The sequence below is a fragment of the Lissotriton vulgaris genome, chromosome 7, assembly GCF_964263255.1.
Source record: "Lissotriton vulgaris chromosome 7, aLisVul1.2, whole genome shotgun sequence".
Classification (NCBI taxonomy): Eukaryota; Metazoa; Chordata; class Amphibia; order Caudata; family Salamandridae; genus Lissotriton; species Lissotriton vulgaris.
In genome coordinates this window covers 1,328,975,323-1,329,002,970 of record NC_141695.1, presented here as the reverse complement: position 1 = coordinate 1,329,002,970, position 27,648 = coordinate 1,328,975,323, and the positions used below count along the sequence as shown (strand labels likewise).

The 27,648-nt window shown below is 44.1% G+C and overlaps 1 protein-coding gene across 1 annotated transcript in view; it reads right to left on the bottom strand.

The window, feature by feature from the left end:
* Positions 1–27,648, bottom strand: part of LOC147703614 (RING finger protein 112-like) — a 279,448-nt gene that overhangs the window by 195,347 nt on the left and 56,453 nt on the right. Inside the window, exon 2 of the mRNA XM_086931948.1 lies at positions 6,029–6,106. Within this exon, the coding sequence (XP_086788074.1) occupies positions 6,029–6,054 (26 nt within the window). The 5' untranslated portion in view covers positions 6,055–6,106. The remainder of the gene's footprint in view (positions 1–6,028; positions 6,107–27,648) is intronic.

Below are 27,648 nucleotides of genomic sequence, written 5' to 3'. Positions count from 1 at the left end.
TTTTGTGATTTGACTTTTTGACTGTTTTTGTTTACATATTTTCTCTGTGCTATAGCTACCAAAGTTTAAATTATTAAAACTGTGTGTTTGACCTAACAGGATTTGGAGGACTTAACACCTGGGTAGATATGGCATCCTCAACAAATAATAACTGATTTTCTTACAGTTGCTCTTGACTTGGCGCTTTTTGGCTAACGTTCCTTAAACTTTTTGCCTTCCTCCATGACCTTTTTCTGACACTGTGTTGCTGACTTAGATGCTTTGGGCACGTTGCCACTGCTCATCAGTGTCAAAGTGCAAGTGCTCCCTGTATAAAGTGTTATGGCATTTGCTTGTCCATAATTGGTATGTTTGTCTTACTAGTAAAGTTCCTAGTAAAGCGCACTATGTGTGCCAGGGCTGGTAATGCAAATGATTCTAGTGGGCCTGCAGCACTAATTGTGCCACCCACATAAGCAGCCCTAAAAAGCTATCTCATGCCTGCCACTGCAGGGCCTGCACGCAGTTTGTTAACTGCCTTGTTGTTCTGACAAGTGCACCCACTTGCCAGCCCTTACCCTTCCCTTGTTATGCACATCAGGCACCCCTATAGTAGGCCCAGGTCCCCCCCTGGGCAGGGTGCAGTGTATGTGAAAGGTAGGACATGTACTGAGGTGTGTACCATGTCCTGACAGTGAACTACTGCCAAATTCGTTTTTTCACTGTTGCAAGGCCATCTTGCACATAGGACAGAATGGGGAATGCTGTGTCCAATGTTTCCAGGATAACTTCCCATAGGCATAAGATGGAGAGGTGGAGTTTAGTGTGCCTGAATTCAGAATTTAATAACACATCTTTCTATGAAGATGGTTTTTAAAGTATGTGTTTAGAAACCACACTTTTAGAAGTGGCTGGTTTTTTGTCCTGACCATCTTGTGTGCCTTTGCCTGGTTGTATATTGACTATTTGGGTTTGGATGTGACAGGGTCTGGGGAGTGTCCTGATACCAGGGAGGAGTAAGTGAGAAAGCACAGGCTGGCTTGCATCTGGTGTGGTGGGAGGAGTAGCCCCTTTGAAGCGAAGAGGGCTGTGCTGCTGCCACAAAAGCATGGCTCCACCTCCTGCGGAGTGTCTGGGGCCCTCACTATCAAAGGAAGAAGGTGTGAACTGGCAGGAAGACACCCAGAACTGGTTTGGGCCAGGCTCAGAGCCCCCCGAACACAAAGACTCCAAAGGCATTTAGGTTTATAAATGTAAGAAGTTAAATCCCTGAACTCAAGACTGAAATCTTGACTGAAAAAGGATTGATACTACTTCGTGATCAAGAGGAACCTCTGACAAATGAGAACAGTTGAAGAGAATGAAGAGAAGGACTGCCCTTGCTGTGTGTTCTGCGGCTGGCCTGCAGTTTGCTGCTTTGACTAAGAAGATAAGGGACGTTGCTGTGTGCTGTGTCCCCCTGCTTGAGAGGACTTTGCTGGGTGCTGTGTCCTGAAGTAAATTGTCTCAAAGGGCTTGAGGAGAGCTAGTCCCCTGTTGTGGAAACTCAGACAAATCAAAGTTTCCAACCGTGTCTCAGCGACGCTTGGTGCATGTGCTTTTGCACGACTGAGACTGCCGTGTGGTCCATGGTGCTGTTTATGAGGTACCCTGTGACCGCATGACCCCCGCAGTGTGAAAAATCGTCCACGCTGCTGCAATGCTGTTTGTGGCTTGAGCAGTCATCGTAACTGAGGCTGTGTGTGAGCCCTGCCGCCGCAGGCCTGAGCTGCAACGTGCAAAAGGATTTCTTGAAGCTAAGGAAGCTGCAAGGTGAAAGGGATCTTGATCGTTGTTTGCAGAGAGGAAGCTGCCCAAGACGTCAACGAAGGAGGAGGCAGCGCTGTGGCCTGTCCGGCTATAGCGTTGCCTAGCAACATAGTTGCAATGCCATCGAAGCCGCCCAGCAAGACATCGGATGAGCGGGGAGAGAGAGCGAGGCAGCGCAGCCCCGAGGTAAGGCTTGGACTCTGGTCGGGAGCTGTAAGCGTGTGTGGCCTGGGGAAGCGTGCAGGAGGAGTACTAAGGTGCTCTGATCTCTCTCCCGCTGTACCGCATTAGACGTGCTGAGTCCCCGAGAAGCCCTGTACCTGCCCAGCAGTATGGGGGCCGTCCCTTTAAGCTTACGACCGTTGTCTCTGCTGTTGGGGTCTAGTGGTGCCAGAGTTGACTGCGCAGATTGGCTTACCGCATTATTCCTTGCATTACGAACTGCCTGATTCTCGCATTTCGAAACACATTATTCTTGCATTACGAAATGCCTGATTCTTGCATTACGAACGCCTGATTCTTGCATTATGAGCCACATTATTCCTTGCATTACGAACTGCATTATTCATGTGTTAAGAACTGCATTAGTACTTGCATCAAGGACTGTCTTATTACTACATTACGAACGGCATAGCATTGCATCAGGACTACATTAGATCATCGTGATTGGCTCATTAATGCCGCAAGAATCTACAAGTGATTGTTGGCCTAATAATCTGCGACGGGAAACATTACAAATACGCATATCGTTTGGTCTCATCATATTCCTTTTGATAAAGAAACCGCTATTTTTATAAAACCAGTGTGGTGTCCATTTGTGGTGTTATCACTGTGTTATTGGGAGTGTTGTAGCAAATACTTTACACATTGCCTTGGAGACATTCTCTTGGAGATAAGCCTGGCTACTCAAGCCAAGCTACCAGAGCGGTGAGAAGGGGTTATCTGAGAGTGTATCCCTCCTTTCCCTGACTAGAAGCAAGGTTCCCTATTTGGACTAAGGTACCTACCTCTGCCAACTAGAGATCCCCAGTTCAAACAGTTGCCTATTTACCATGTTAATCTTCAACCCCATTCCAAGTTTCTTTGGGTTATGTGCATACAAGTTTGAGTTCTTAGCTTTTTATCCACCCCTTAGTGCTTCACCAAAGTGACAGGTGATATGGCAGAACATTTCAGAACTATGGGGATAAGAATTGTTTGTTTACATGATTTTCATGGGCCAAATCAAACGAGTTCTGCTTTTGTAGGTATTCTAAGCCATTGAAGTTCTTCAGAACATAGGATTCTTGATCAATGTTCCAAAACCGGACTAATACCCAAAGAAGGTGGAAGTCCCTTCAGAGAGCCCTACAGATACTGAAAATAGCTCATCTACATAAGGGTTTTTCTTGTAAGGAAGTGTTACCCATATTGGACGAAGGCAGATGGTAACTTCAGTGGTGGCTATAAACCAGAGAAGCGTGGAATGGGCAGGCAATCTTTGGATCCCACCAGATCGGGCTATCCGATCCAATGCCACTAGTATAGGTTGACAAGTAAGATGCTGGTTAAAGTCTAGTGATATGGTTCAACTATGCACTTACGCTCCTAATAAAACAGGACCTGTTAACAGGTCATTCATAAAGAAATCTTGGTCAAAATACAAGTCAAAATCTTGTAAGTTTCTCAAAATGGACAACATTTCAGCTATGCACTACATCAACAATCGAGGAGGAAAACATTCAAAATTGTTAGCAAAGCTGGAAAAGGACTTTCGCCACTACTGTCTGGACCAAAACATTTCTCGAATGGTGGAGTACTTTCCAGTAGCAGACTGGAAATCCAGGTTCCTGTCAGATTCCAGTGACTGGATGCTAGGTCCAACCACTTCCCAGATTGATGCAGATATGGGGATCTTACACGAAAGACCTCTTTTCCTCAAGGTTGAAAAGCCAATAGAAACAATTCTTAAGCTGGCATCTGCACATGCAGAAAAAATCATAGATAGATTTCTTTCGGACTAGCGAGGTCATCTTCATTATGCTGTTCCTCCATTTGTCGTAATACATTGGGCTACAACACAAGTTAGGCATTAACAAACAGAACTGGTGATGGGGACTCTTTCTAGAGGTCACAGGTGTAGTTCCCTGTCCTCTAAGCCTGACCTTCAACCTCTCCAATACTTCTTACTAAGAGTTCTCTCATTCTGAGGAATCCACATCGATTGACATTTTCAGGACAGCTAACTCAAAGAGTGGTAAACTTCTCTGAACAAAGGCAACTGCCTGGATTATTACTACAGGTTTCCTTTTTCATTAAACAAGGCCAGGCTCTGGGAATGCAAATGAGATAAGTGAGTTGGTTCCTGGGACCAGCAGCTGGAGGCAGATGTGACTGAAGTAGTCAATTTTGTGTCGGATCAGGGATCACTCTACAGAATGATAAATCGACTCAGCTCGGCCATTTCTTCAGGCCATAATTTGGTTCCCAAGCTTTTAATTTGTGAACATCCTCTGGATAAAAAAAATTCCTTAAAGGGATACATTTGAAACCAGAAACGAGATACATGTTTCTTTGGGATATTAATATGGTCCTCAGATTTTTGAAGACATGGCTAGCTATTGCGAAATTGTCTCAAACAGTTATAAGCCTAACTGCCTATATCTAATGTTAGCGCCTTGTACCTCAACAGCAACATTTTCCAGTGGGAGGTGTGACTTTTGTGATTGCTAAGAGAACTAAAATGTCTGCAAGGTACGCTATATAAAACCCCGGGATAACATAACAAGGTCAATGTTATACCCAAACTTTCCAGATAAACCTCACATTTATGTGGTTCAATCTCTAAAAGAGTAAGAGAATAGAATAAGACTTCAGCAGTGAGAACATAGTTTGTTTCCTTGTTTAAAACTTTTGCTCCTGCCTGGACATGTGGGTTAGTCAGGTGAGTATAATAGGTTATGTCAGAATCTGCCACTGATAGGAAAAGATATGGGGAGTATTCTCTGAGAAAAGCGAGATTGATGACATTGTATCTGGTAGGTGTACCTCTTGATCAGATTAGGACTGCAGCAGACCTGACTGAATGATTCCACATTCTAGAAACTAGATTTATGGCCTATTCCTTGTATTACAGCAAATGTGGTTCCACTAGCATAATTATCACCCTCAGAGTTGAAATAGAATACATTTCCTAGCTTTTGCACCTGAATGTTTTATTTCAATTGAAGGAGTTACTATGCGCTTTACAAAACCATTAAATAAATAAATAAATAAGAGTAATGTTGTTCTAAATATTTAAGATAATTTCCCTTCTTGGTTGAGGTTCAATGCACTATTTAAAGTACGCTAGAGTTAGTTAACCAGATGATATTTAGTCTTGTTTCTTCTTTATAGAGGTAGAATACAAACTGGAGCAATTACATTTCAGGCCTGGGGAGAGAGGGCAGTTGACATACAAAGAAATAGTTTAAGATGGCGGTGATCTGTGATGTTATGTAAAATGGACTGTTTAATTGGACATTGGGGGCGTGGCTTTGGAGTTTTATAGTTGGGGATTCTAGTTTCTGATTTGGTATATGAAAAAGAAATGACCAAGCATATTGCTCATCTTCGTATACTTAACATAAGTAAACAACTTTCAGATGCAAACCTAGAAATTCTGTATTCCAAATCCTTTTGGATATATTCTTATTTTCAAATTCAGTTTTCACCCTTCTGTAGAGGGAGGGCACACAATAGCTACAAACACTCATCATACAGCTATAGCAAATAGGTCTTCCATGTACTGTCCACAGACCATAAACCTTTCATCATTACTCTCTTCACATACAAACAACACAAATGCAGGCACTCACCAAAATTCCAGCACACCTATCCACAAACCTACTTCACTGTGACACGTTAAACACACAATATACACAACACACACGTTAAACACTTACCCACATACCTATGACAGTCAGGCCTGAATCTATTACCCCATCTCACACGCCAAACACACTCAACTTCATAAAACATCCAACGAACAACTGCCTCGCATCCAAAAACACACATGCCAAAAATTGAAACTGTCACCCCAGTAAAAAAAGAGAATATATTCATACATGAAATACTTTGACAAGTACCCATCCACATACCCAAAACTCATTCCATTCATTCACAATATAATTAATGATACAACCACCCTCATGCAGCCCAGCCCACAGTATTTTCTTGGAAGCATCACATATCCGCTTGCAGAGGATTGAAGTCAACTTACTCTTTCTTGTTGGAGTTGCCCATCATGGCAAAGGGCTGGGGCCTCTAGTATCAACCATTTACTGTCTCTTCAAGGTTCCTAAAACAAACAGGAACAGGGATTATTAAGATGGATGTGCTGCTATCCACTCCTATAGTAACTCAAGTAGCAAAGAAGCATCACCAGGACAGTGTAACCACACCCATTGTGCCCAAAAAGTATTTATTTCAATTGAGAATGAAGGTACAAGAGCGATTTGCTTGCAAACAAATAATCATTGTTGAATACCCAATTATCGAACGAACCGAAGAGTCCAAGTTGATTGGCATAACATTATCGGATTTGGCAGACAAGACCAAGTAGGACTTTTCAAGCAATTGTCTAAAGTCTGTCCGAGACAGTGGGTGGGAGTTGTGAATTGTCAAGTAAGGCGTGAAGCACTATGGATGGTTTCATGGTCCGGGGTCATTGTGGCCCTAAGGTTGTCTTACTATAGTTTGACTTCAAGGTGTAGGAATACAAGGGATAATCTGATCTGGGTGGTGAGGTTGTTACATAAACGCTCCATGATGCTAGGGCTGCTGCTTGGGATTGGAAGATTGAGAAGCGGTGTAGGGTGTATCATGGAAACATATTTTCCAAGTAGTGTGTCAAACAGGATTTGAACTAGGATTAAGAGGTTGTCATCATGGGAAAAATAGGTCTGGATTAAGGATCTTGGTAAGAAGAACATTTTGCCTGAAAGTGTGCAACAGATCTGGTCTGCAGGGAATGCATTTTTGAGCCTGGTATTTAGTGATATACGTTATGCATATGTTATTGCAACCGGCATGGCTTGAGCACCCTGGGCAGTAGGAGGCGGACTAAGAGCAGGTCAGACTTAATGCATACAGCTGGAGTAGGCATTGAGGTGTAACTTTGAGAAATATGGTCTTGGATGAAACTTAGGTTGCTGGTGCCATTTAAAGAATTGTCGGTAATAAGCAATTAATGTATTCAGTTTCAGCTGAAGGCAAGCATGCAATGCTACTCAAATATCATTCACATTCATGATTTTTTATTACTAGATTAGCAATCACTTATAAATGTCTGCAACTGGAACTAGGATACCAATTCATTATATGCAATAGGCAGGAAAGCATTGTCTGACAGTTCATTCTAGAGAACTGGCAAAGGAGCAGACGGAGATAGGTGACTCAGATTACCCGACAGGGGAGCAAATTAAAAAAAAAAAAATTATGGGAATTTAACTTTCACATATCGCTAGACTGATTGTGCACTGCTGCAAATTCTTATTATTACTAACAGCTAATCCAATCATGTCGAATTTATGGACTATAAAAGGGAAGGATGAAATGCTGAGCAAGCGCATCTAGGATTTGGACCTGTGATCTTATACACAGATGTCAATAAAGAGTGTATGATAAGATTTGAGGGGAGGAGCTACGACAGCAAGCAAGATGGCCGCATAGCCTCCCGGCTCCGCCGACCCCCGTCCTTCGCTCGAAGATCCTGTCGTATATCCTGATTTCTCGCCCCATATCCGGGTGCATGAACTATTCTGCGGACTGATGGTGCAATCCCGAGAACTTTCCGACATGGTGGAGAGGAGTTATGTCGAAGTTTAATTTGAGACCTAGCCCAGTCTGGAAGCCGGGGTCCCCAGTGTTGGCCTAGCCGGGTCCGAGTTGAACAACAGCGGACCGGAGAGAACGGCAGGGTCCAGTCCATGGAACTTCCGACATCTTTCTGATTGCTTTGCTGCCGATCTGCTGCCTGGAACTGTATTGGAGGTGAGGTGACGAGTGACGCCCGAGGTGGTGTGTGTGGGGGTCCGAGATCCAGGGGCCTGGCGTACGTAGCGCCGGTGCCGTCGGATCGGAGACTTGGTGCGCACTAACGCTCATTGATGATCGGTCCCTCACGGCTCATTCCTGCTCCGCCTGATTTTACCCCGGGGAAGGCGCCTCTCCGTGGGGGTCAATATGCTTGATGCTATGCGAAGCCCGGCGGAGCGGGTTCAGTGCGGCCCGTCATTGCGGTCAGTGATGGCGGCCCTTGAGGCGCTTCAGGCGACTATGAAGACCCAGGCCTGGAATCTGATGTCGGCGGCGGACAGAATTAGAGGATCGGGACCGGACTCTGATTTGCTGCCCGAGACCCGGAGGCCAGTTCCTTCCCCTATTGCTACCCCATCGATGCAATTTGACCCGGTGCTCGTAGCTTTCCATGCTCCTGCGGAAGTGGAACAGTTCGAACATGTGGAGATCGGCGATACACCTACAACGTTTGACTCTTTGGAACTTCAATTGGCGGAACTTTTCACTGCTTTTCCCGATTTGGAGATGCTCGCTCGTAATTGTGATCCGTGTGGGTATGTGTCGACCCCCCTTCCCAACGGGTCCGTCAAGATGGCGGATGGAATAGTGCCTGGTCTTAGAGTCGGGAAGGGGCATCGTTGGACTCAAGCGTCTATTTTGGAACTTGCCATCCTTACTTCAACTTATAGACTATAGTTCGACAACTTCTGTTTTAGCTTGGACAATCTCACGGTGGGGCTCTCACTATTGGAGGGGGATCAGCGAAATTGCTCGACGGGGCCAAGGTTGAGACTGTTGTTTGAGGTTTCACAATTTTGATTTATTGGTAACGGGACTGCTTTATTTGTTTAGCGGAGTCCGGGGCGGGATTTCTAGTTTCGTCTGCTGTACTGTTTCATTGTGGTCTGTTAGATCGTACTAACATGGCGGAGGATTCTTCGTTGAGACGGGGGGGGCTGGGTGTGCATCGGACATAGCCCTCCTCCATTACTCCCTTTTTGGGTAGGGTTTTAGTCCTTTTTTCTTTCTCTTTTCTTTCTTTCCCTTTGTTCTTCTATATTTCGGGTTCATTTATGGGGCGACGGGCACGCTGCTAGGGGGGTAGGCCGTAGTCATCTGCAGGGGTGCAGGGTGGGGGGTTGGAGGGGGGGATTTTGTTTTTATTATTTGTTTCTATGGCCTTTTTTTCCTTCTTATCTTTCTTCGCCTTTTCTTTTGTTTCCTCTTTTTCGGGTCAGCGTAGTGGGTCTGTTCTTTTGTCAACTGTCATCTTTTTATCTGTGCCTACACTTTCACGGTACTTCAGTACCATCGGGCGGGCGCTCCACTGGCGCGAATATTACTTGTATGCTTGTTTATCCTGATTCGTATTCCTCAGCGACATGGTTTTGAATAATATCGAATTAACTGTGGACCTCCTACTGTTTTGCTCGCCCTTTATGCACCTTTGCGATATTGTACGGCACCTGATCCTTCTATCTTATATTATAAAATGGAACCTTTATTATCCTGTTATTTGTATAGTATGCCATGCTGCCAGTTTTAATTGTAGTCATACTGTGTTCGCCTCCCGGGGGTCCATATCTGGTTCTGATTGCTTGGTTGAAATGATATTGATTAGCGGCCAGCCCTGGTGGTTGTAGGCCCATACTTGTAACTGGTTGAAGTATCAATAAAGGTTTTCAAAAAAAAAAAAAAAAAAAAGTGTATGATACTCCTTAAATGTAATTTATGTTATTTGCTTCTCATCGAATAAATTCTGGAACCTAATGCTTCCCTAAGCAAAGGACACTTCTCAAATACTGAAAAGTGGCCTGATAAATATTATTTTTAAAAAAAGCATTGGTAATTCATCAGTTTTGCCAATGTAATTAATAAAGAGGTGTTTTCATCAATCAAGAGCTCCCTGACATATAACACAGGAGTGGAGTGGATGTTGCGCAGTGGCCAGAGCTGCTGACTCGAGAAGTGGGGATTCTGGTTCGAGTCTCGGCGGCGCCGTGTAACACCCTGTGATTCTATGCAAATCGCTTAATCTTTCATGGTGATAAATTGTTATATAAATATGCTGCAAGACTAAAAGACATAACTTTATGGAAATATAGTTCCACCAAAGCGGGTGTTAACAGTATTTCGGCGGTGGAAAACTGATAAGAGGAGCAGACAAGGAACAAGCATTGGTAAATGCAGGAAATGTGCTACAGCCAATAGAAATGGAGGAAAGGTAAGTGGCACGCTCAGGAACCAATGAGAAGCCAAAAAAGAGAGGAGGCGGGATATAAGTCCCCTTTAAGTTTATATTGAAAACAATAGATTTCTCAAGCACAGAGCAAGTCTTGTGCAGGCGAAACCTAAAAAACAAACTTGGACCCAAACCAATTAAAGCACTATACACCAGTGTCTAACTTATCCTGATGCGGAAATACAAATGAATGTTCTGTCTCTACCAAGCTAACAACCTACATCAATGATAACCATATATTGGATGGCGGCCATTCAGGATTTCATGCTGTGTTTAGTACAGGAAGTGGTGCTTTTAAAGTGCTAAATGACTTTCATCGCATTGTGGTCAAGGGCAAAACCTACTTACTGGTCTTACTTAATTTCTCAGCAGCATCACGAAAGACTACTCAGTGTCTCGGAAAACAGAATGGGATTTAGAAATCAAGATCTTACATGGTTGATCTCACTCTAATCCTTGAGGTAACAAGTGGTAACATGGGGCAGACCCCTCTTCAGGAACATCCCCTAAGTTACGTGTTGACCAGTAAGGATTGATTCTATCCTCTACCATTTTCAGTCTCTACCATGAGCCACTACACCAGTCACTGAAGGAGTAAGTAGTTACTATTCATCAAGAACCTGACGATAAGCAACTTTATCTAAAAATTGAATCCATAGAGGGTATTGTCTGTCTGCACTTGACTAGGAGTGAGTGCTTGAAACGTTTCAGCACTCCATCCATCTTGTTGTGTTTGCTATGTTCGCCCTAAGTGGCCAATGGTATGCCCAGACATGGGTTCCTTGCTCAATGTGCCACTGCATTCAAGCTAGCATGGCTGATGAGAGATGATGCCCTGGAACCGGTTCCAGGATGCATGTTTCTGGTCCAGGGAGGACCTAGCCTGGCAGTTTGGGCTGGACTGTTCCCACAAGGAACAGGCTCAAGACTGATTTACATATGGATTAACCAAGCCCTAGACACCTTCATCCCAACTAAATGGATCAAAGCTCGCGCCCACGATTCCAGTCCCTGGTACAACAAGGAACTCTCCGCACTAAAAAAAAGAGTGCAAGAAAGCCGAAAGATGCTGGAGGAAAAATTATGACCCGCCCTCAAAACTCTGTACACACAATCGCAAAAAACCTACCACCGTAACATATGCAGGACCAGGGCAGCCTACTACTCCACTGAGATCAAGAACAGCCATAATGCCTCTAAAACTATCTTTAAAATTCTTAAAGAACTCAGTGCTAAAAAAACAGTGGCTAATCCTAACACCTCACCCGCATTGCCTCTTTTTTCTTAGAAAAAATTCGGAAAATCTAGATTACCTTTCCCTCCACCTTTGACTTCATCCCATCTAATGACCCCAGCAGACCCAATCTCGCTAACATCCCGGGCCTAAGCTTTGAAGATTTTACTAAATTCTGTAATAAAATCAAGTCTGGCTCACCGGCAGACCCTCTCAAACCTGAAACCTTCAGAGAAGCTGACATAACTGTCCTTGGCCCCCTGCGAGACATCATTAACAAATCTTTCTCTACAGCTATAACCCCCTCCAAGTGGAAACAAGCCTGGATATCACCAATCATCAAAAAACCTACACTGGACCCTAACATTGCCGAAAACTTTAGACCTATATCCCTCCTACCATGGCCAGCCAAGGTAGCAGAAGCCCATGTAAATACCATCCTGACCAAATACTTGTCATCTAATAATATCTTAGATTGGTCACAACATGGCTTCCGGGCGGGACATAGCACCGAGACAGCTCTACTAAGTGTGACAGAACACCTCCGCACCATTTTAGACTCTGGTGGAACGGCAGCACTGATTCTACTTGATCTCAGTGCTGCCTTCGACACGGTGTCACACAAAGTTTTGCTGTTCAGGCTAAAAGAGGTCGGGATATCAGGACTCGCTCTTGATTGGTTTAGAGACTTTCTTTCTGGCCGATCATTTCGAGTCTCCACCCCCCCTACCTCTCCAGGGAATGTCCCATTGAACAGGGCGTACCCCAGGGGTCAGCTCTTAGCCCCACCCTGTTCAATGTGTATGTTCAGCCCCTGGCAGAGGTAGCTAGGAGACACGGAATGTCTCTTGTATCCTACGCTGATGATACGCAGCTGGTGGTGGCATTAAACGATGAAAGTGGTCACAGCGCCCAAAAATTCCAACAAACTCTCATTGACATCACAGAATGGATGACAGCAAACTACCTCCAGCTCAACGCCGGCAAAACAGAGGTGTTGTTGGTGGGAAAAAAGACAAACACCTGGGGGAACAACTGGTGGCCAGAAAACCTGGGACAACCACCTGTGCCCAAGGACTGTATCAAAAACCTAGGAGTCTGGGTAGACTCTGCCCTCAAATTTACTCACCATACTAAACAAAAGTGGCAGCAACCTGCTTCGGCATTTTACGGAACCTTAGGCCTATCCTGGGATTTTTTGACAATCAAACCCGTCAGACGATAGTCCAAGCAGCCATCCTCTCCAGGCTGGACTACGCCAGCTCCCTTTTGCTAGGAGCGAACGTTGCAGAAAAAGCTAGACTCCAGCGAGTCCAGAACGCTGCTGCCAGGGCTCTGGTAGGTCTCCCTCGCCACACGTCTGTGGCTAGCGTCCTTATCAAGCTTCACTGGCTCCCAATGGAGAAAAGGATACACTTCAGAACGCTATGCCTAGCTTTTAAAATCCTAAAAACAGCCTCCCCCCCCATGCTCTGCCCACTCTTGTCAACCTACGTCCCTCGGCGCGCCCTACGCTCAGAAGGCCAAAATCTCGCAACGGTACCCTGTATCAAATTATCCAGGATGGGTGGCCGTTCCTTCAAATACCTGGCTGCCAAACTCTGGAATGGCCTCCCAGACCAGATCCAAGGGATACAAAATCTATTGACCTTTAGGAAAGCAATAAAAACACACCTCTTCGGTTAACTTCTCCCTTCCCTCCTACCTTCCTACCCTCTGTCCCCTTTCATACAGTAAGCGCCGGGACGCCCCTTTGCTGGGGCAGCTGTGCGCTATACAAGCACATATAACATTAACATTAACATATATCTGGGTCCAAACTGGGGTGGCATAGTGAGCAAAAGAACAATGAATTAAACCCATATCTCTTAACTGAAAACATTTGAAACGTTTCAGCACTCCGTCTGTCATCATGTTTGCTATCTGCTCTCACGCCTTAGGGCAATTCAGAGTTGGATGTCAGTTAATCTCTTTATGCTTAACCCAAAGAAAAGAGAATTCTTTATCCCCACCCCTAAATCTCAAAACAGTATGCATCCAATTCTACTAAATACATGTAATCTGCAGTGCTTCCTCCAAAATCCGCCTGGCATCACCTTGGACAGTTGCTTATCGCCATCAACTCACATAAAAAAACTCACCAAGTTAAGATACGTCTAAACTTCATGTCAAGAAAAAAAAATGAACATTTTGAACATCCACACAATTGAAAACTATGGCTCAAGCCGTCATTGCCAGTCTAGAATTTGAGGGTAATACCCAAATTTCCCTGCCCCCTTCGAGACATACAAAAAAGTAATGGGTGGACCAGTAATTACTCAGGTTGTATCCCAGTCCATCTTTATTTTGTACACCATGCCACCTTTGCTTGGATCAACCATATGCAAAAACAATGGACTGGGTACGGCCGGAGCAATTGCCCGTGGCTCGAAAAAAATTCAAGCATTCCATCTATAACCTTGTTGTGGTTGAAATTTACCCCCTGAAAGCCATCCTGCACTCAACAGCCAGACTTGTTACACGAAAAAAGAAATTTAATCACATCAAGCCAGTCTTGAAGAATCTGCAATTTCTCCTGCTGCAAGTGCGGATCAAATTAAAAATCTGCTGCTTTAACGGCTAGAGCGGTCGACCCCGAATCTGGGGAACTAGCTTCGAGTCTCGGCAGTGACGCTGAACATCCTGTGATTCTGGGCAAATCACTTCGGGCCAGATGTAGGTAAATCTTATTTACCGATTCATAAATACCGAATTTTATTGATTCGGTATTTATGAATCGGTAAATAAGATGTAGGTAAAAATTCGGTAATTTTTACTGAATCGGTAGGATTCGTTATTTACCGATTCGGTAATTACCGAATCGGTATTGCCCATTGATTCCTATGGGCCTTGAAGCCCATAGGAATCAATGGGCAATACCGATTCGGTATTTACCGAATCGGTAAATACCGAATCCTGCAAGGGTGCAGGGGGTGTCACTTTGACACCCTCTAGCACCCCAAGTACAGGCTTGTGTGCCATGTGGCACACATACAAGCCCTAAGGAGAAGTGTGGCTCACTGGTTAGAGCAGGCAGACCCTGAAGCAGAGGTCAGACCCGGGACCAGGGTTCAATTCCCGACGCGGCAGGGTCTTGAGCTCAAATGTCCATGGACTCAATAATTCTCGCTTCGGTGCCTGACCTAATCATGGGTTCACACTTTGCAACTCTGGGCATTAAGCTTGCTTAATCTCCACAACGGCCCCCCCCCCCGCGGCGGGATGCCTGGCTTTCACCTTGGGGATGCCCTGTAGGGGCTATCTCACAGGGAAAAGCCAGGACGGGTTCCCAAGGCAAGCGCGGAGATACCCCTTCGGGGGTCGAATCTGGCGCTATATAAGAATATAATAATAATAAGGGCATGTCTGTGTGTCACATGGCACAGGTGTACATGCAGAGATGTGCACGTACACCTGAATTCGGTATTTTACCACCCAATTGTATTGGGTGGTAAAATACCGAATTCTGAAGGCCTGTAGCACTGTCAACAGTGCTAACCACATAGCAAATTACTGATTCGGTATTTTTACCGAATCGGTAAAATTTACAGAATCTGTAAATATTACTGATTCGGTAAAATTACCGATTCGGTAAAATTACCGAATCTGTAAGTTTTTCTATCCCCTACATACCAATGCCCAAATACCGGTCGGAAACGGCCGAAAATTGGTATTTTCGGCCGTTTCCGACCGGCATTTGGACACCTACATCTGGCCCCTGATCTCCACGTGCCTAACCAAAAAAAAATGAGTGTGTCCTCATGTAATTCAACTGGTGCTATATAAAGCGCTCGGATACCCATTTTGGGTCAAGTTCACGCTATATAAAACTCTGAAGAAAAAAAAAATAAAGCTACCCACTTGAAAATTCCTCCCTACCTGGCCAACATGGTAACCGTTTCCATAGAGCTATGTGGACTGAGGAGCAGAGACTCTATTAAATTAGATACAGATGTTCAAAACGTCTCTAACCATGACATCATCTGACAGTCGCGAGCATTACCCACAGCCAATTGTGTGGGAGGGTGTTTGAGATGTTAGTCACAATATCGAAACTGCTTGATGTTCTGAGAGCTTAAAGTCCCAGTACGTGCTGAAAGTCACAAGAGGCAAGAGGAACTGGCCAAGCCGACCACAGCATAAGTTAAAATACTCTGAGCTACGAACAACTTGGTAGTATGTGGTGAAGGTTTGTAAAAACGTTTATAAATACGTTTTTTTTTTTTAAATAAAAAAAACGTTGTAAAGATTTTATTTTCAGAAGCCAAACGTACTATTTTAAGAAAATTGTTAGACTAAGGGTCAAGGTCATGCTTATGATATTGTTTGTGGCGGATCAAAGCTAGTTTTAGGTTAAGGTCCAGTCAGGCATAGAGATAGCGTCACAGTTTAAAACTAGGGTCATGGTTTGTTTTTGGGTTGGAGTTGCGATTAGGTACAGGGAAATGTTAGGTTTAGGGTGGGATCTGGGTTTGGTATAGAACATATACCCAGGTTCTGAGGGACACCGGGCCACCCCATTATTTTTTCTGGTATATAACTTAAGCTGAATACATTGTTAATACAAACATCAATTTTCAAGCTCATAGTTAATTTAAAGTGCTTTTCGAAAGGTTAGGTTTTTGTGTAATTACATTTTCTAGCTTTACTTTTCAAAGTTTTGATTTCCAAACATCTTGTCGACCAGAAGGACATAAGGAGACAGTGACATGGTAATAAAGAGGCCCGTGGATTTCAAAAGAATCATGTTTCCAAACTATGAGGGTCAATAAAAGCCCTCACTACAGAACAGAGTATTGAGCACAGAAGTGGACAAGGAGGGGCTGGGGTGGTGGGGGATATCCTCCAATTAGCCAATGCATTCTGCTATGGGTGGAGCCTCTTCGGCAGATAAACAAGATGTCTGTCAGAGGGGAAGTTATGGCGGCCATGACTTGTCCGAATATTGGTCAATGGCTGATAGAAAGGTATCCTACAAGGAGAGCCAGTGGAGCTTTAACTATTTACATGGGTGTGGGGCACAAGTAATTCAAGACATCTGCAAATTGGGACTCAACATTGGCAGACCCCAAGTATACTTTGGAGTCCTTGTTCCACTGCGTCTACCTAGAGCACTAACAGCCTGAGACAGGGGATTTCTGTTCCACACTTGGGGGGAGCATTTGGAGGATTTGGAGGATTGTGAACCCTGGTTAGGGTGACCAGATGTCCTGGATTTTTCAGGGCAGGCTCAGCTTTTCCACTTCTGTCGCAGCAGGCTTCTACAAATGTACCATATGGAAGCGTTTTTAGAGGCTGACTAAGTACCGTGATTTGCTCCACTTTTATACCTGTGGAGGATTAGTAAGCAGCCATGTCAGGAAGCAACTGCAGGGACACTGATATTGCATGTCGATTTGCATTTAATATACCCCATGCAATTAGCACAAAAATAACCGATGGTCGTCTCTCAGCATCATGCCTTTTATATGCTGTTGCAAAAGTGTAGTCCTTCCTCTATGTTAGAGCCATGTCCCCATTTTTCGGTTTTCAAAATCCGGTCAACTTTAACTCTGGTCACACTTCCACCTTCCATGACTGATTTGGAAAGTTCTATTTAGGACCCTGTGTGTCAAATTAAATCGAGGTACAATCAAAAAACAATGTCCCAATAGGTGAAATTTAAACAGTCAATTAAACAAGCATGCACTTTGCATTGCTGCCGGGAAAGAAGGAGAACACTCTAGAATTTTAAGACAAGATAGTCAAATCATCTTATTTATAACATACGGTCATGGTCGAGAGTATATAGTTATATAAGCAGCACTGTGTAAACTCAATTACGTGACAACCATACAGACTTGGTGCTCTACAAAAGTGACTGTTGTGAAAGTGAAAGTGGCGACGCAAGTGAGGAAGTAAACAGGAAGTGCTGGGAAGAACCTTAGTTTAGAAGCGACCATGACCGTATGTTATAAATAAGATGATTTGACTATCTTGTCTTAAAATTCTAGAGTGTTCTCCTTCTTTCCCGGCAGCAATGCAAAGTGCATGCTTGTTTAATTGACTGTTTAAATTTCACCTATTGGGACATTGTTTTTTGATTGTACCTTCCTTACCCAGTCCTAATCAGGTATATGGGTCATACTCCTGTTAACTATAATCAAATTAAATCGAGGCATGATGTGTGGATAATTATTTCCGTGGGTCTCGTTCTTCTCTAATGAAGTGATATAGCATGGACAGAATTGCCCCTCCTGGGCCTCGTTCAGGCACCACCTACTAAACAGGTTTTGTAACCTACCTGAATATTGATGCTTAAGGGAGCAGTTCTGGCTACATACATGTTTGTCCTGGACTACACGGCAAAAAATCTTGAACATTTAACAGCTTCATAAATTTAGTCTAAAGTTAGCTCTCAGATCTGGGTAAAAATAAAAGAATACAACTCTGTGGATTACCTTGGAATAGGAAAGTTGTAGCGCACTGTAATTAGAACAAGTCAGAAAAAGAAACCAGGAATTTCCCAAAGAACACACAACTCTTTCTGGCTCTTACTTTTCCCTTAGTTACGTAACTATTGCACAATCATGTATCACACGTATCAGACAGCAGAGCTACCCTCTCCATGTTACACAGATCATATATACTCAAACCTAGATGGCAGAATTATGAGTTTATTTGTATAGATACTTCTACTACTACGTTGGGGAGCAGAGATATAGGGCAAGTAACGACTGCAGAAACCTCAGTGGACATCCGCTACCTACAAACAGCCGTTTGACTATGGATTGGTAGGTCTACATGTCCCTGTGCCTACATTGTACATCTGCGTAATATTCCACCGCTGAACTCAATACCTACCTCAATCTTTTGGATCCAGCAGCACGATTAAGCATCTCCATAAAATCTTACGGTAGGACTCACCGCTTTATGAAAGATCCTGGACTTCACTACAGAAGTGAAATTGAGTTGTGTAATGGTAAACCCTCCTCCGCTGTTGACACTGGTTCCTCTGCCTGTGCCAAGCGGAAGCCTGGGTGCCGGGTGCCGGGTACCATGTATGAGTTCCTCTTAAGAAGTATCTTAAATCTATCCATTTCAGTGCCTCAAACAGTAGGTTAAACTTCCTATGGTAGAAAACCACTTATGCATAAAAGTCATCAAACATTCTCCCTGTTTGTTCTCATACCTGGAGGTCTCCGACTGCCCTGCAATCCTGCAATGAGGCCTGTTTAGGCTGCAAGTTGAGTAGCTTGAAATGAATGGGCCTTCCCCCTTTTGAAAGTTTTGGTACTAGACCTGTCATGCTCATTCTAGACCAGTCCAGACCTTGCAGGGCTCTAGCAGGCATCAGCAAAGAAACGGTAAATGGAATCACATCTGACAGTGGACCTCAGTCAAAGTAGAGGGCCAAGAACATGGAAGATTGTAGTGGAGGTGCAGTGTTCCGGAGGTGGTGCACTGCCAGGGGCTGAGAACCAGTCAGATTTCTCTCTGTCAAGCAGTAGATCTGCCACTTTCACCCTGTAAGCTTTCTCTGCCACCTCCGCCACTCCCTGATCCTCTAAGTAGCAACTTCTGGTCACTTTAAATTTGGTGTAGTCGCACCACCAGTCTTTTCCGACTACAGAACCAACATTCGCATCCTCCACTCTCAAGCCTTGATACGGGTTCAATTTTTTTTTTAAACTGAGGAGCATCAGACTCCTCAGTACATGAGGGTACAGCTGCATATTCACTTACCTCCGTCTCAGCACGTTCCAAAAGTTCTCACTCCACGTGATCCCCCATTTCAGGTTGCCTGACCGCAATCTCTCTGCAGCAGTGGCAGTCTGGTACAAAAACCATGCACATGCACCCTTACCAGCACACAAGTGACTCATACAACACAAGAACCACACACATCTGGGGGGTCAGCAGCCTTAAAACTTCAAATGTAGAGTCAAGCAAGATACTCTTTCTGTCCAACAATAGTAGAGTCACTCACAAACAATCAATTTAGTGCGTTATAGAGAGGCAATCACCTTTTGAGTTTTCACTATAGGAAGACTTTTGTCTTTTAAAAAAATACCCTTCTTTTGAGTTTTTGTTCCTATTTTAAGTCACTTTTGACGTTATGTTTCCATTTCTATGTGCACTTCCGCCTTTCCACACTTCTGCACCTTTCTATCTTCTTTACCCGACCGCTCTTCTCCCTCAGTCCCTTCCTTTTCTGTGTATTGCCCTGTTGCTCCTCTCATGTGCCTAGTCACTTACTCTTTGTGTCGCAACTCTTACCCCTAACCTTTCTTTAGCGACCCACTTTCGCTCCTTCTATTCCTCTTACTTACCTTAGAACCTTTCTCTAGCCTTTTTTTCTCCTCGAACCCTCTGACGTGCTCTGTCTAGATCCTTGTTTCAACCTCTCTTTTTCACTCCCTATCTTTCCATAGGTCGGCCTCAGACACTCACTGCCCGTTAATGCCACACAGTCCTGCAGAATGGTTATTATATATTACAACCTCAGAATATGTTAAATGTGTGCAGTGAGAGAAAATCTCTAGACAAACTAACCCGGAAGAACCTTCACATAGTTGTCCGTCTAGCTTTCTCTTTCTCCTCACTTTCTGTATTTTACTCCTCTCACTTTTCTGTTTCTTTCCCTCACTAAATGTTTTTTCCTCTCTCCTTTACCTCTTTTCATGTTCTCATCTACTCTCTCCCGTACCTCTCTACCGCTATCCCAATATTGATAGTTCCCTTTTACCTCGGTCACATCCTTGTCTCTCCATCTCTTCATTCACTGTCGCATTCCATCTCTAGTCCTATGTGCCTCTTTTCACTCTTGTCGGTCTTTCTCTAACTTGAGAGGTTGTCGTTTTGAATTCTGCAAACTTAATCACACATAGGTAGCTCCGGAGCAAGGATTCCTTGAGCACCAGGCAAAATGTGGATTGCTGTGTCGAGTTCCCCTTCTCCTAGCAGCAGACCTATGTGAATCCTTTGAATGCACCCTTGTACACCCTCTTGCCTACCGTTGCCTCGATGCTCACAGCATGCTGGAAGAGGAGTACTGCAGTCTACCCATTCTCCTGGTAATTGTGATGGCCTTAGATACAATGGACTATTAAAGGCTCATATTAACCGTCTTGAGTAGTGGGGGTTCCCTGGCTAAGTCTTGCAATGGTTCACCTCCAATTGTTGTCATTTGGTAGAAACAAATCTCTGTACAAAGCAGCCCCAGGATTCCATTGTGCGATAGCCCCAAACAGCTTTCACAAACGAAAGAGCAAAATCAATGTAATACATTCTTCATCAATTGTTCCGGTAAAGCATTAATTGTTACACAAGGCTTATCCAAAAATGTATGCATGTTGCGCGGGTCTCCCAAAATATAGCTATAGTACCCAGTTCACAGTCAAAAACCGACATTTGTGTATGAAACTTCAAAAAAGACTCCAACGCATCCAGAACGCCTCCGCCCGACTCATCCTCGACATCCCCCGACACAGCCACATAACCGGACACCTGAGAGACCTGCACTGGCTCCCCGTCAGCAAGAGAATCACGTTCAGACTCCTCACCCACGCACACAAGGCTCTCCACGACCTGGGCCCCCAGTACCTCAACGACCGCATGACCTTCTACACACCCACCCGCCAGCTACGATCGACCGGCCACGCACTCGCCACCATACCGCGCATCCGCAGAGCCACCGCCGGAGGAAGATCCTTCTCCTACCTGGCAGCCAAGACGTGGAACTCCCTCCCCACCCACCTTCGGCGAACCCAAGACCATCTTGCCTTCAGGAAGCAGCTCAAGACCTGGCTGTTCGAGCAGTAACTTTCCCCTCCCCCAGCGCCTTGAGACCCTCCCGGGTGAGTAGTGCGCTATACAAATGACGTGATTGATTGACATCTACACTTGTTGAACAGATATAGTGGAAAAAACTATTTATTACACAGATTTGTACAAAGAAATCTCCATATCTAGGTACATGCATCGAATAAAATTCGAAATATTTGCATACACAGGGATATGGTGTATATTCCTGCTTGCAATCAGCTGAAGTGACAAAACAGCACCGACAAGTTTAATGTGTTGTGTGTAATGTAGCAGTGAGTCACTGCAGAGGTGTCAAACACACTAAAATGACAGATAATGGTTATCGGACACAGTATGATTTACGGAGTTGAAGTTGTGCTGGTGACAAATGCAGTATTACTGATGTTGTGACTTTGAATTCCAGAAAGGCAGGCTTAGCCTTCCCTCCTTGCAAATTTGAAAAACTGTGTACCACAAATATGGCAATACTAGCATCGGTTATTGGCAGCGCTTAGAAGTGACGTGTGCTATATATTTATTATTATTGTTTTTAAGAGAAAAGCAAAGACTTTGATACACTGGCGATTTTCTTGATTATGGACAGCTTCTTGGGTTTAATAGCTAGACTACATGCATCTGCTGGGAATTATAAAACACTTTATGACTCAGATCAGATAGGAAAGGTATTCCATTGATGTGTCACCAGCACCTACCCAAGGCCTAATATAGACCAACATACTGTTTTTGTAAGGCTCTAAAAATAAGATATTTGCTAATTGAAGTTGGTAATTTATTCATTAATTCACTGTGCAAAGGTTAACCCCTTCGACGCTGATGACGGAACGGTTCCGTCATGAGCATCTGTTGAGCTGTGCTGATGACGGAACCGTTCCGTCATGACTCCGCCCGCGCAAGGCGGAGTCAGCACAGGCGGGGAATACGCCCCGCACGCAAGGGGTTAAAAGGGTAGCATTATCTGCAGCTGCTTCCAATGGACGACACATGATTTGTTGACGCACTGTTCAGTATTCAGAAAGAGCACTGGCATGCATCAGAAAACAAGCATTGGCATAGCAAATAGGTCCCGCGTTTGGGACCTTATGTTTAGCCATGCAACACTTGATGTTGTTGCACCAAGGAAATTGTGCTGGATGATTAAACACTTAAGAGGTCCCAAAGGCGAGACATATTGGGTAGGCAAATGCTTGTTTAGGATACAGTGCACATGTGGCCAAGCAAAATACAATGGCTTACAGTTCAAAACAGCCATTGGATGAAGTGGGCTGGCCCATTGCGCCATGCTGAATCTGTATTGGGCAGAAGCTAAATGTGGCTGACACTTGAATAGACCAGTGGATAACGTGTGCTTTATAGGACCAAACAATATTTTTGCTTCCAGCTAGTGAGAGTATTTTTTCAACAATAACGTTTTGCAACATGGCAAAACAAAACAAGCATTGATAAAGCCAATAGAATGCCAGCCAGTGCCAGACATATTGGCTTTGCCAGTGCCAGTTTGAAAACGTGAAGCTGGCTTTCCCTGAAAGTCAGCCAGGAAACCGCACGATGAGTGCTTCTTTGTCCTTAGGGGAATTTAATTTGATTTATGCTGTGTAAATGCTCTTCTTCTTCAGACCGAACAGCGATTTGATTTACTCATGCCTCACTATTTGGAGACTAAGTGTGTAGTTTATATACCTACTCCTACACAATGGACCCCATGAATTATGTGCACATGTTGTACCATGCACACCTTCTTGCCTTTAACTTCCATGTGTTCGTTACTCGTTGACACATTTCCTACAGCGATTCGCTCTGCTACTTTAGTTCAATAAGTAATTTTAACCACCCTTATCGCTTCTTCAAGTTTCTTTTGAGTCCTTTTATAAATATGTTATGGGAGTTGGCATAATTGCAACAAACAACCATATCAATCCTCCAATCTGGGCACCGCAGGTTGCACTTTTGCACATTTTGAGGCACTTTTCTGCTCTAACTTTACTCATTGTAAAAATATTTATACTGGCCAGGTTGTGACTAAAAGTCTCGCCAGAGCAGCGCATGCGCGCTGCTACAGGCTTGACCTAAAAAACTAAGTTATGACTTTGTTCCAGAAATTGGTTAAATGTAGTAGATTGCCAGTAACATATAGAACTAAAGAGCTGGATGACCACAACGGAGAAGTCAGGAGATGAACTCAAAACTGCTCAATCTTTGCAAATATACCCTAAAACAAATTAGCAAATTCTAATGAAAACAAATTAAAATAGAGAAGTCACCCAAAAAATACATCTCTAAGAGTATACAAGACTTAAGCTGATGGGGGTAATACCAATATGATAGTACTGATGGGACCATAGGCAGGGCTACAGGGTTGCCCTAAAGGTCCCTAGCAAATTAACTCCATCCCCAACAATTATCTCTGTGAAGTAGCACAAGCAATTACACTGTTCAGGGTTGATTGAGTCTTCTCATACAAAATCGAACGATATATATATATATATATATATATATATATATATATATATATATTACATATACACATATAAACACAAACACACACACTGGAGCTACTTTCCATCTAAACTTGAGGACTACCCAGAGTTCTCTGCTTCTTTTTTGCATAAATTATGCACCACTATATGCTTGAAAAAGTTTTGTTTTGACTTATACTGGGTGCTTCCTTGTGTCTGGACAAAGCTATACCTCTCTGAAGCGCTCTAATGAGAGTGAAACATGTGTTAGGGATTGCTTTTATTCATTTCAGGTTGGCTTGGATGGTATTTTACAAATCCAAAGCTGTAATACCGTGCCTGGAGTGGTAAAAGGCTTTGGTCATTTTACAGTTCGGCATGGATAGCACTGTGCTAATCCTATGCTTAAAGACTTTCCTGTAGAAATGGCAGAAGACTTTGTTCCTTTCTATCTCGGCGTGGATGGCACTGTGCTAATCCTATGCTTAAAGATTTTGATAGAAAAGCAGACATTTGAGGTGAGCAAATTTAGAGTTTCGCTGGTGTCAAGACTGGCCTATACTGGAGCTGCTCTCCGCCTAAACTTGAGGACTACCCAGAGTTCTCTGCTTCTTTTTTTGTAAAAAAAAAAAAAAAAAATTATATATATATATATATATATATATATATATATATATATATATATATATATATATATATATATATATATATATACACATATACACACACACACACACACACACACGCACACGCACACACACACACCTACCTACAAAACTATTGAAATCCTCTGTTGACAAGATTTTCTCTAAAGCACATACCCGATTCAGCTCAAGTCATGCACGACCAGTCCAGTTCACAACCTGAGGCAGCAGTTTACCAAAATCGTATATAAAAACTCCGCCTATAATACTTTTTGACAGCATCTGACAAAATCAACACTATACCCTACCAGTCAGACAAAAAGAATTTGGGACCCAAAGACCTGCTTTATAATTTATTTTAATGCTCCATATACTTATCCTCCCAGTTTTTCAATCATCACTGTTTAGCAGGGAACTAATACATACCTATCCAAGCCATCCCTCATTCATCAAAACATTTTCCACTCCAACTACAACAGCAGCACCAACACCTAGATAATTCTGAAAATGCTTGAAAAACGCTTTACCATTCCACTGTGCGTGCACTTTTACCAAAGAACTAGCAGTTTCCACTTCTGCCGAGGACAGGAATTTCAATATCACTATTAACACTAAGGTCCCATCAATATCTTGGAAATATTAGATACATTATTTGTGCATAATCAGAACTCTGGGATTTATTTCGTTTTTAGGTCTCAGCCTGCGATGGCTGTGCTTGCGCAGTCTCGCTGGGGGCAGGCGGCGCTCCTCAGGCCGGGGGCAGGCGGCGCTCCTCAGGCCAGGGGCAGGCGGCGCTCCTGCTCATGACTGAAAGGCTCGTTGGCGGGTGACATTCCTGTCAGCTCAGTCAGTCTTCCCGCCATTTGCGCCCCCCCTTCCTCCCACTCTGTTAATGTGCCCAACTGGTGAGTCTGAAGATCCTCGCCCGCAATCACCATAGGGCCCCAGCCGTCCCACTGTGTGTAGTTCTTGTGTAATCCTCTGCACTTTCCTGCTTCAGTATGCCCTTTCCCCGCAAATTGTTACTCAATCCTTTCTTCCGTAGTTTGCGCCATGCCTAGTAGTATGTCACTCCCTCATCCTTCCAGAGACCACCCTCCCATCAATTCACAGAATTCTGTTGTTTTCATACATAAAGTACATGTTGCTAACAATAGTGGGGAACTCAAGGGAAAAGGAAACCTGGACGGATACAAGCGATCAAATGCAATTTTTCTTTTCTGTTGTGTATGTAAAGCGCTTTGATACCCACGGGTCTAGCTAGCACTATATAAAACGTTATAAATAAAATAAATAAACAGTCACCGCAGAACCCCAATAAATGTTTTCGTAGACACCACAGTCCCCCCCTCTGACCGGCTCTTGCTCCGGACAGTCCTGTGGGTGGATTTCTGTCAGCTTCGAAAGAAATTCCGCCTGTGGCAACTAACCCCGATCCCAAACAGAGGGGGCTGTAATCTCAGCCCCAGAGTACACTTCCTGTTTATCAGAACTTTCCATTCTTTCTTCCCCTCGCGTGCCGCGCAGCTGAAGCAAGAAGCCAGGACAATACAGTGATTCTCTCAAGCAGCTCACGGCCAGAGGATAGAGACGCGGCGTACTGCTCTACGAAAGAGAGGTCAGGGGTGGCGTGCAGCCCTATAAGCAGGAGTCAGGGGCCCTGTGCTACCCTCTGAAAGGAGTGCCATCTTGTACATTTGCAATTTTTCCCTCCTTTCACTCCACTTGAATATGTGCATGTGGCTCAGTGTGTATGAGTGGCTCTGTGTGTGTGTGTGTGGCTATGTGTGCGTGGCTGTGTGTGAGTGGCTCTGTGTGTCTATGTGTGTGTATGTGTGTGTATGTGTGGCTCTGTGTGGCTCTGTGTGGCTCTGTGTGGCTCTGTGTGGCTCTGTGTGGGTGGGGCTCTGTGTGGGGCTCTGTGTGGGGCTCTGTGTGGGGCTCTGTGTGGGGCATTGTGTGGGGCATTGTGTGGGGCTCTGTGTGGGGCTCACATTTGCGACAGATTAAGCTATTGGCATTGTAAATGACAATGCCATTTATTTATCTGTTTTCAAAACCAACACATAAATAAAAAAAATTGTCATTTACAATGCCAATAGCTCTAACTTTTGCAAAGGCGAGAGCGTTGCATTGTAAATGCTTGTTTTGTGCTGTTTCCTCAATAGACCGAAACACAACTGCCCTAAAGCTTCCATGGCTAGATTACTTTAATGTATCTGGGGGCTCCTGCTTCAGTTTATTCAGGCTACACTGGGTTCGAAACTAAGTTGCCAGACTCCTCCTCTATCCGGTGGCGTAACGAAAATTACATGGTACATGGAAGGGCCCCCACTTTGGATTTAATCAGCAGCTCTCGGTCCAGAGTACTGTGCTGTGGGGGCCTCCTGCAGCTTGGGCCCCCCACACCGCAGGGGCTGCAGTGCCTGTGTTACGCCAATGCCTCTATCAACCTAGTAGCATATCACTCCGGCCGTTTACGGACGCCCTGTAGCATGACTTCTTGTTGAAAGGTAACCTGTAATTCCCGGTGTAGGAAAGAGCACCAAACGCGTTAATGAAACACTGCCTTTAAAACAAACATCACAAATTATTATTCTAAGAAGCAGAAACTTTGGTGAGCAGTGCACTTTTTAGAGTATAGATTACCAGACATAACAAGCATTTGCACATCCATTGACTGTCAATGTTTTTTTAGACATCTTGCACAACAGTTGTTGATATCAATGTATTACTGTTATTTAGATCAATCTATTACTTGAAACTAGATGCAGAGTTGATAACTCATTCGATGTGGTGTGCACCTCATGCGAAGCAGTAGCTTTATTTAGCAATGCTACACAGTATCACCAATGCTGTTCTACACGACTAAAGAATACAAAAATAAATAAAATAGACCCTTTTGACCTACCCATATGCTTGTGCTGCCCCCCGTTGGATTTGTAAATAAAAGGGTAAAAAAACATTGGCAAAGCCACTAGGTCTATCCTGTGCACAAGGGATTGCCTTTGCCAATGGGTTTTAGCCATGTTGTACACCAATATGGCCTCTGTTAAGCATAGCTTTGTGGTGTAGAGGAGAGTGGGATAGAGTGGAGTGCCATAGAGTGTCATGGAGGGAGCAGAGTGGAAGGGCATAGAGCAGATTAGAGTGTCATACAGTGGAGTGACGTAGAGTGGAGTACTGTCGTAGAGTGGAGTGGCTTACAGTATTGTTTAGGGGAGTGGTGGAGAGTGGCGTAAAGTGGTGTATCGTGGAGAAGAGTGTCATAGAATGGAGTGGCATAGAGCGCCGTGGAGGGAGTAGAGTGTCGTAGAGTTGAGGGGCATAGAGAGGAAGACGTAGAATGGAGTAGAGTGCAGTGCTGTGTTATGGAGTGGCATATCATGTCTTAGAGTGGAG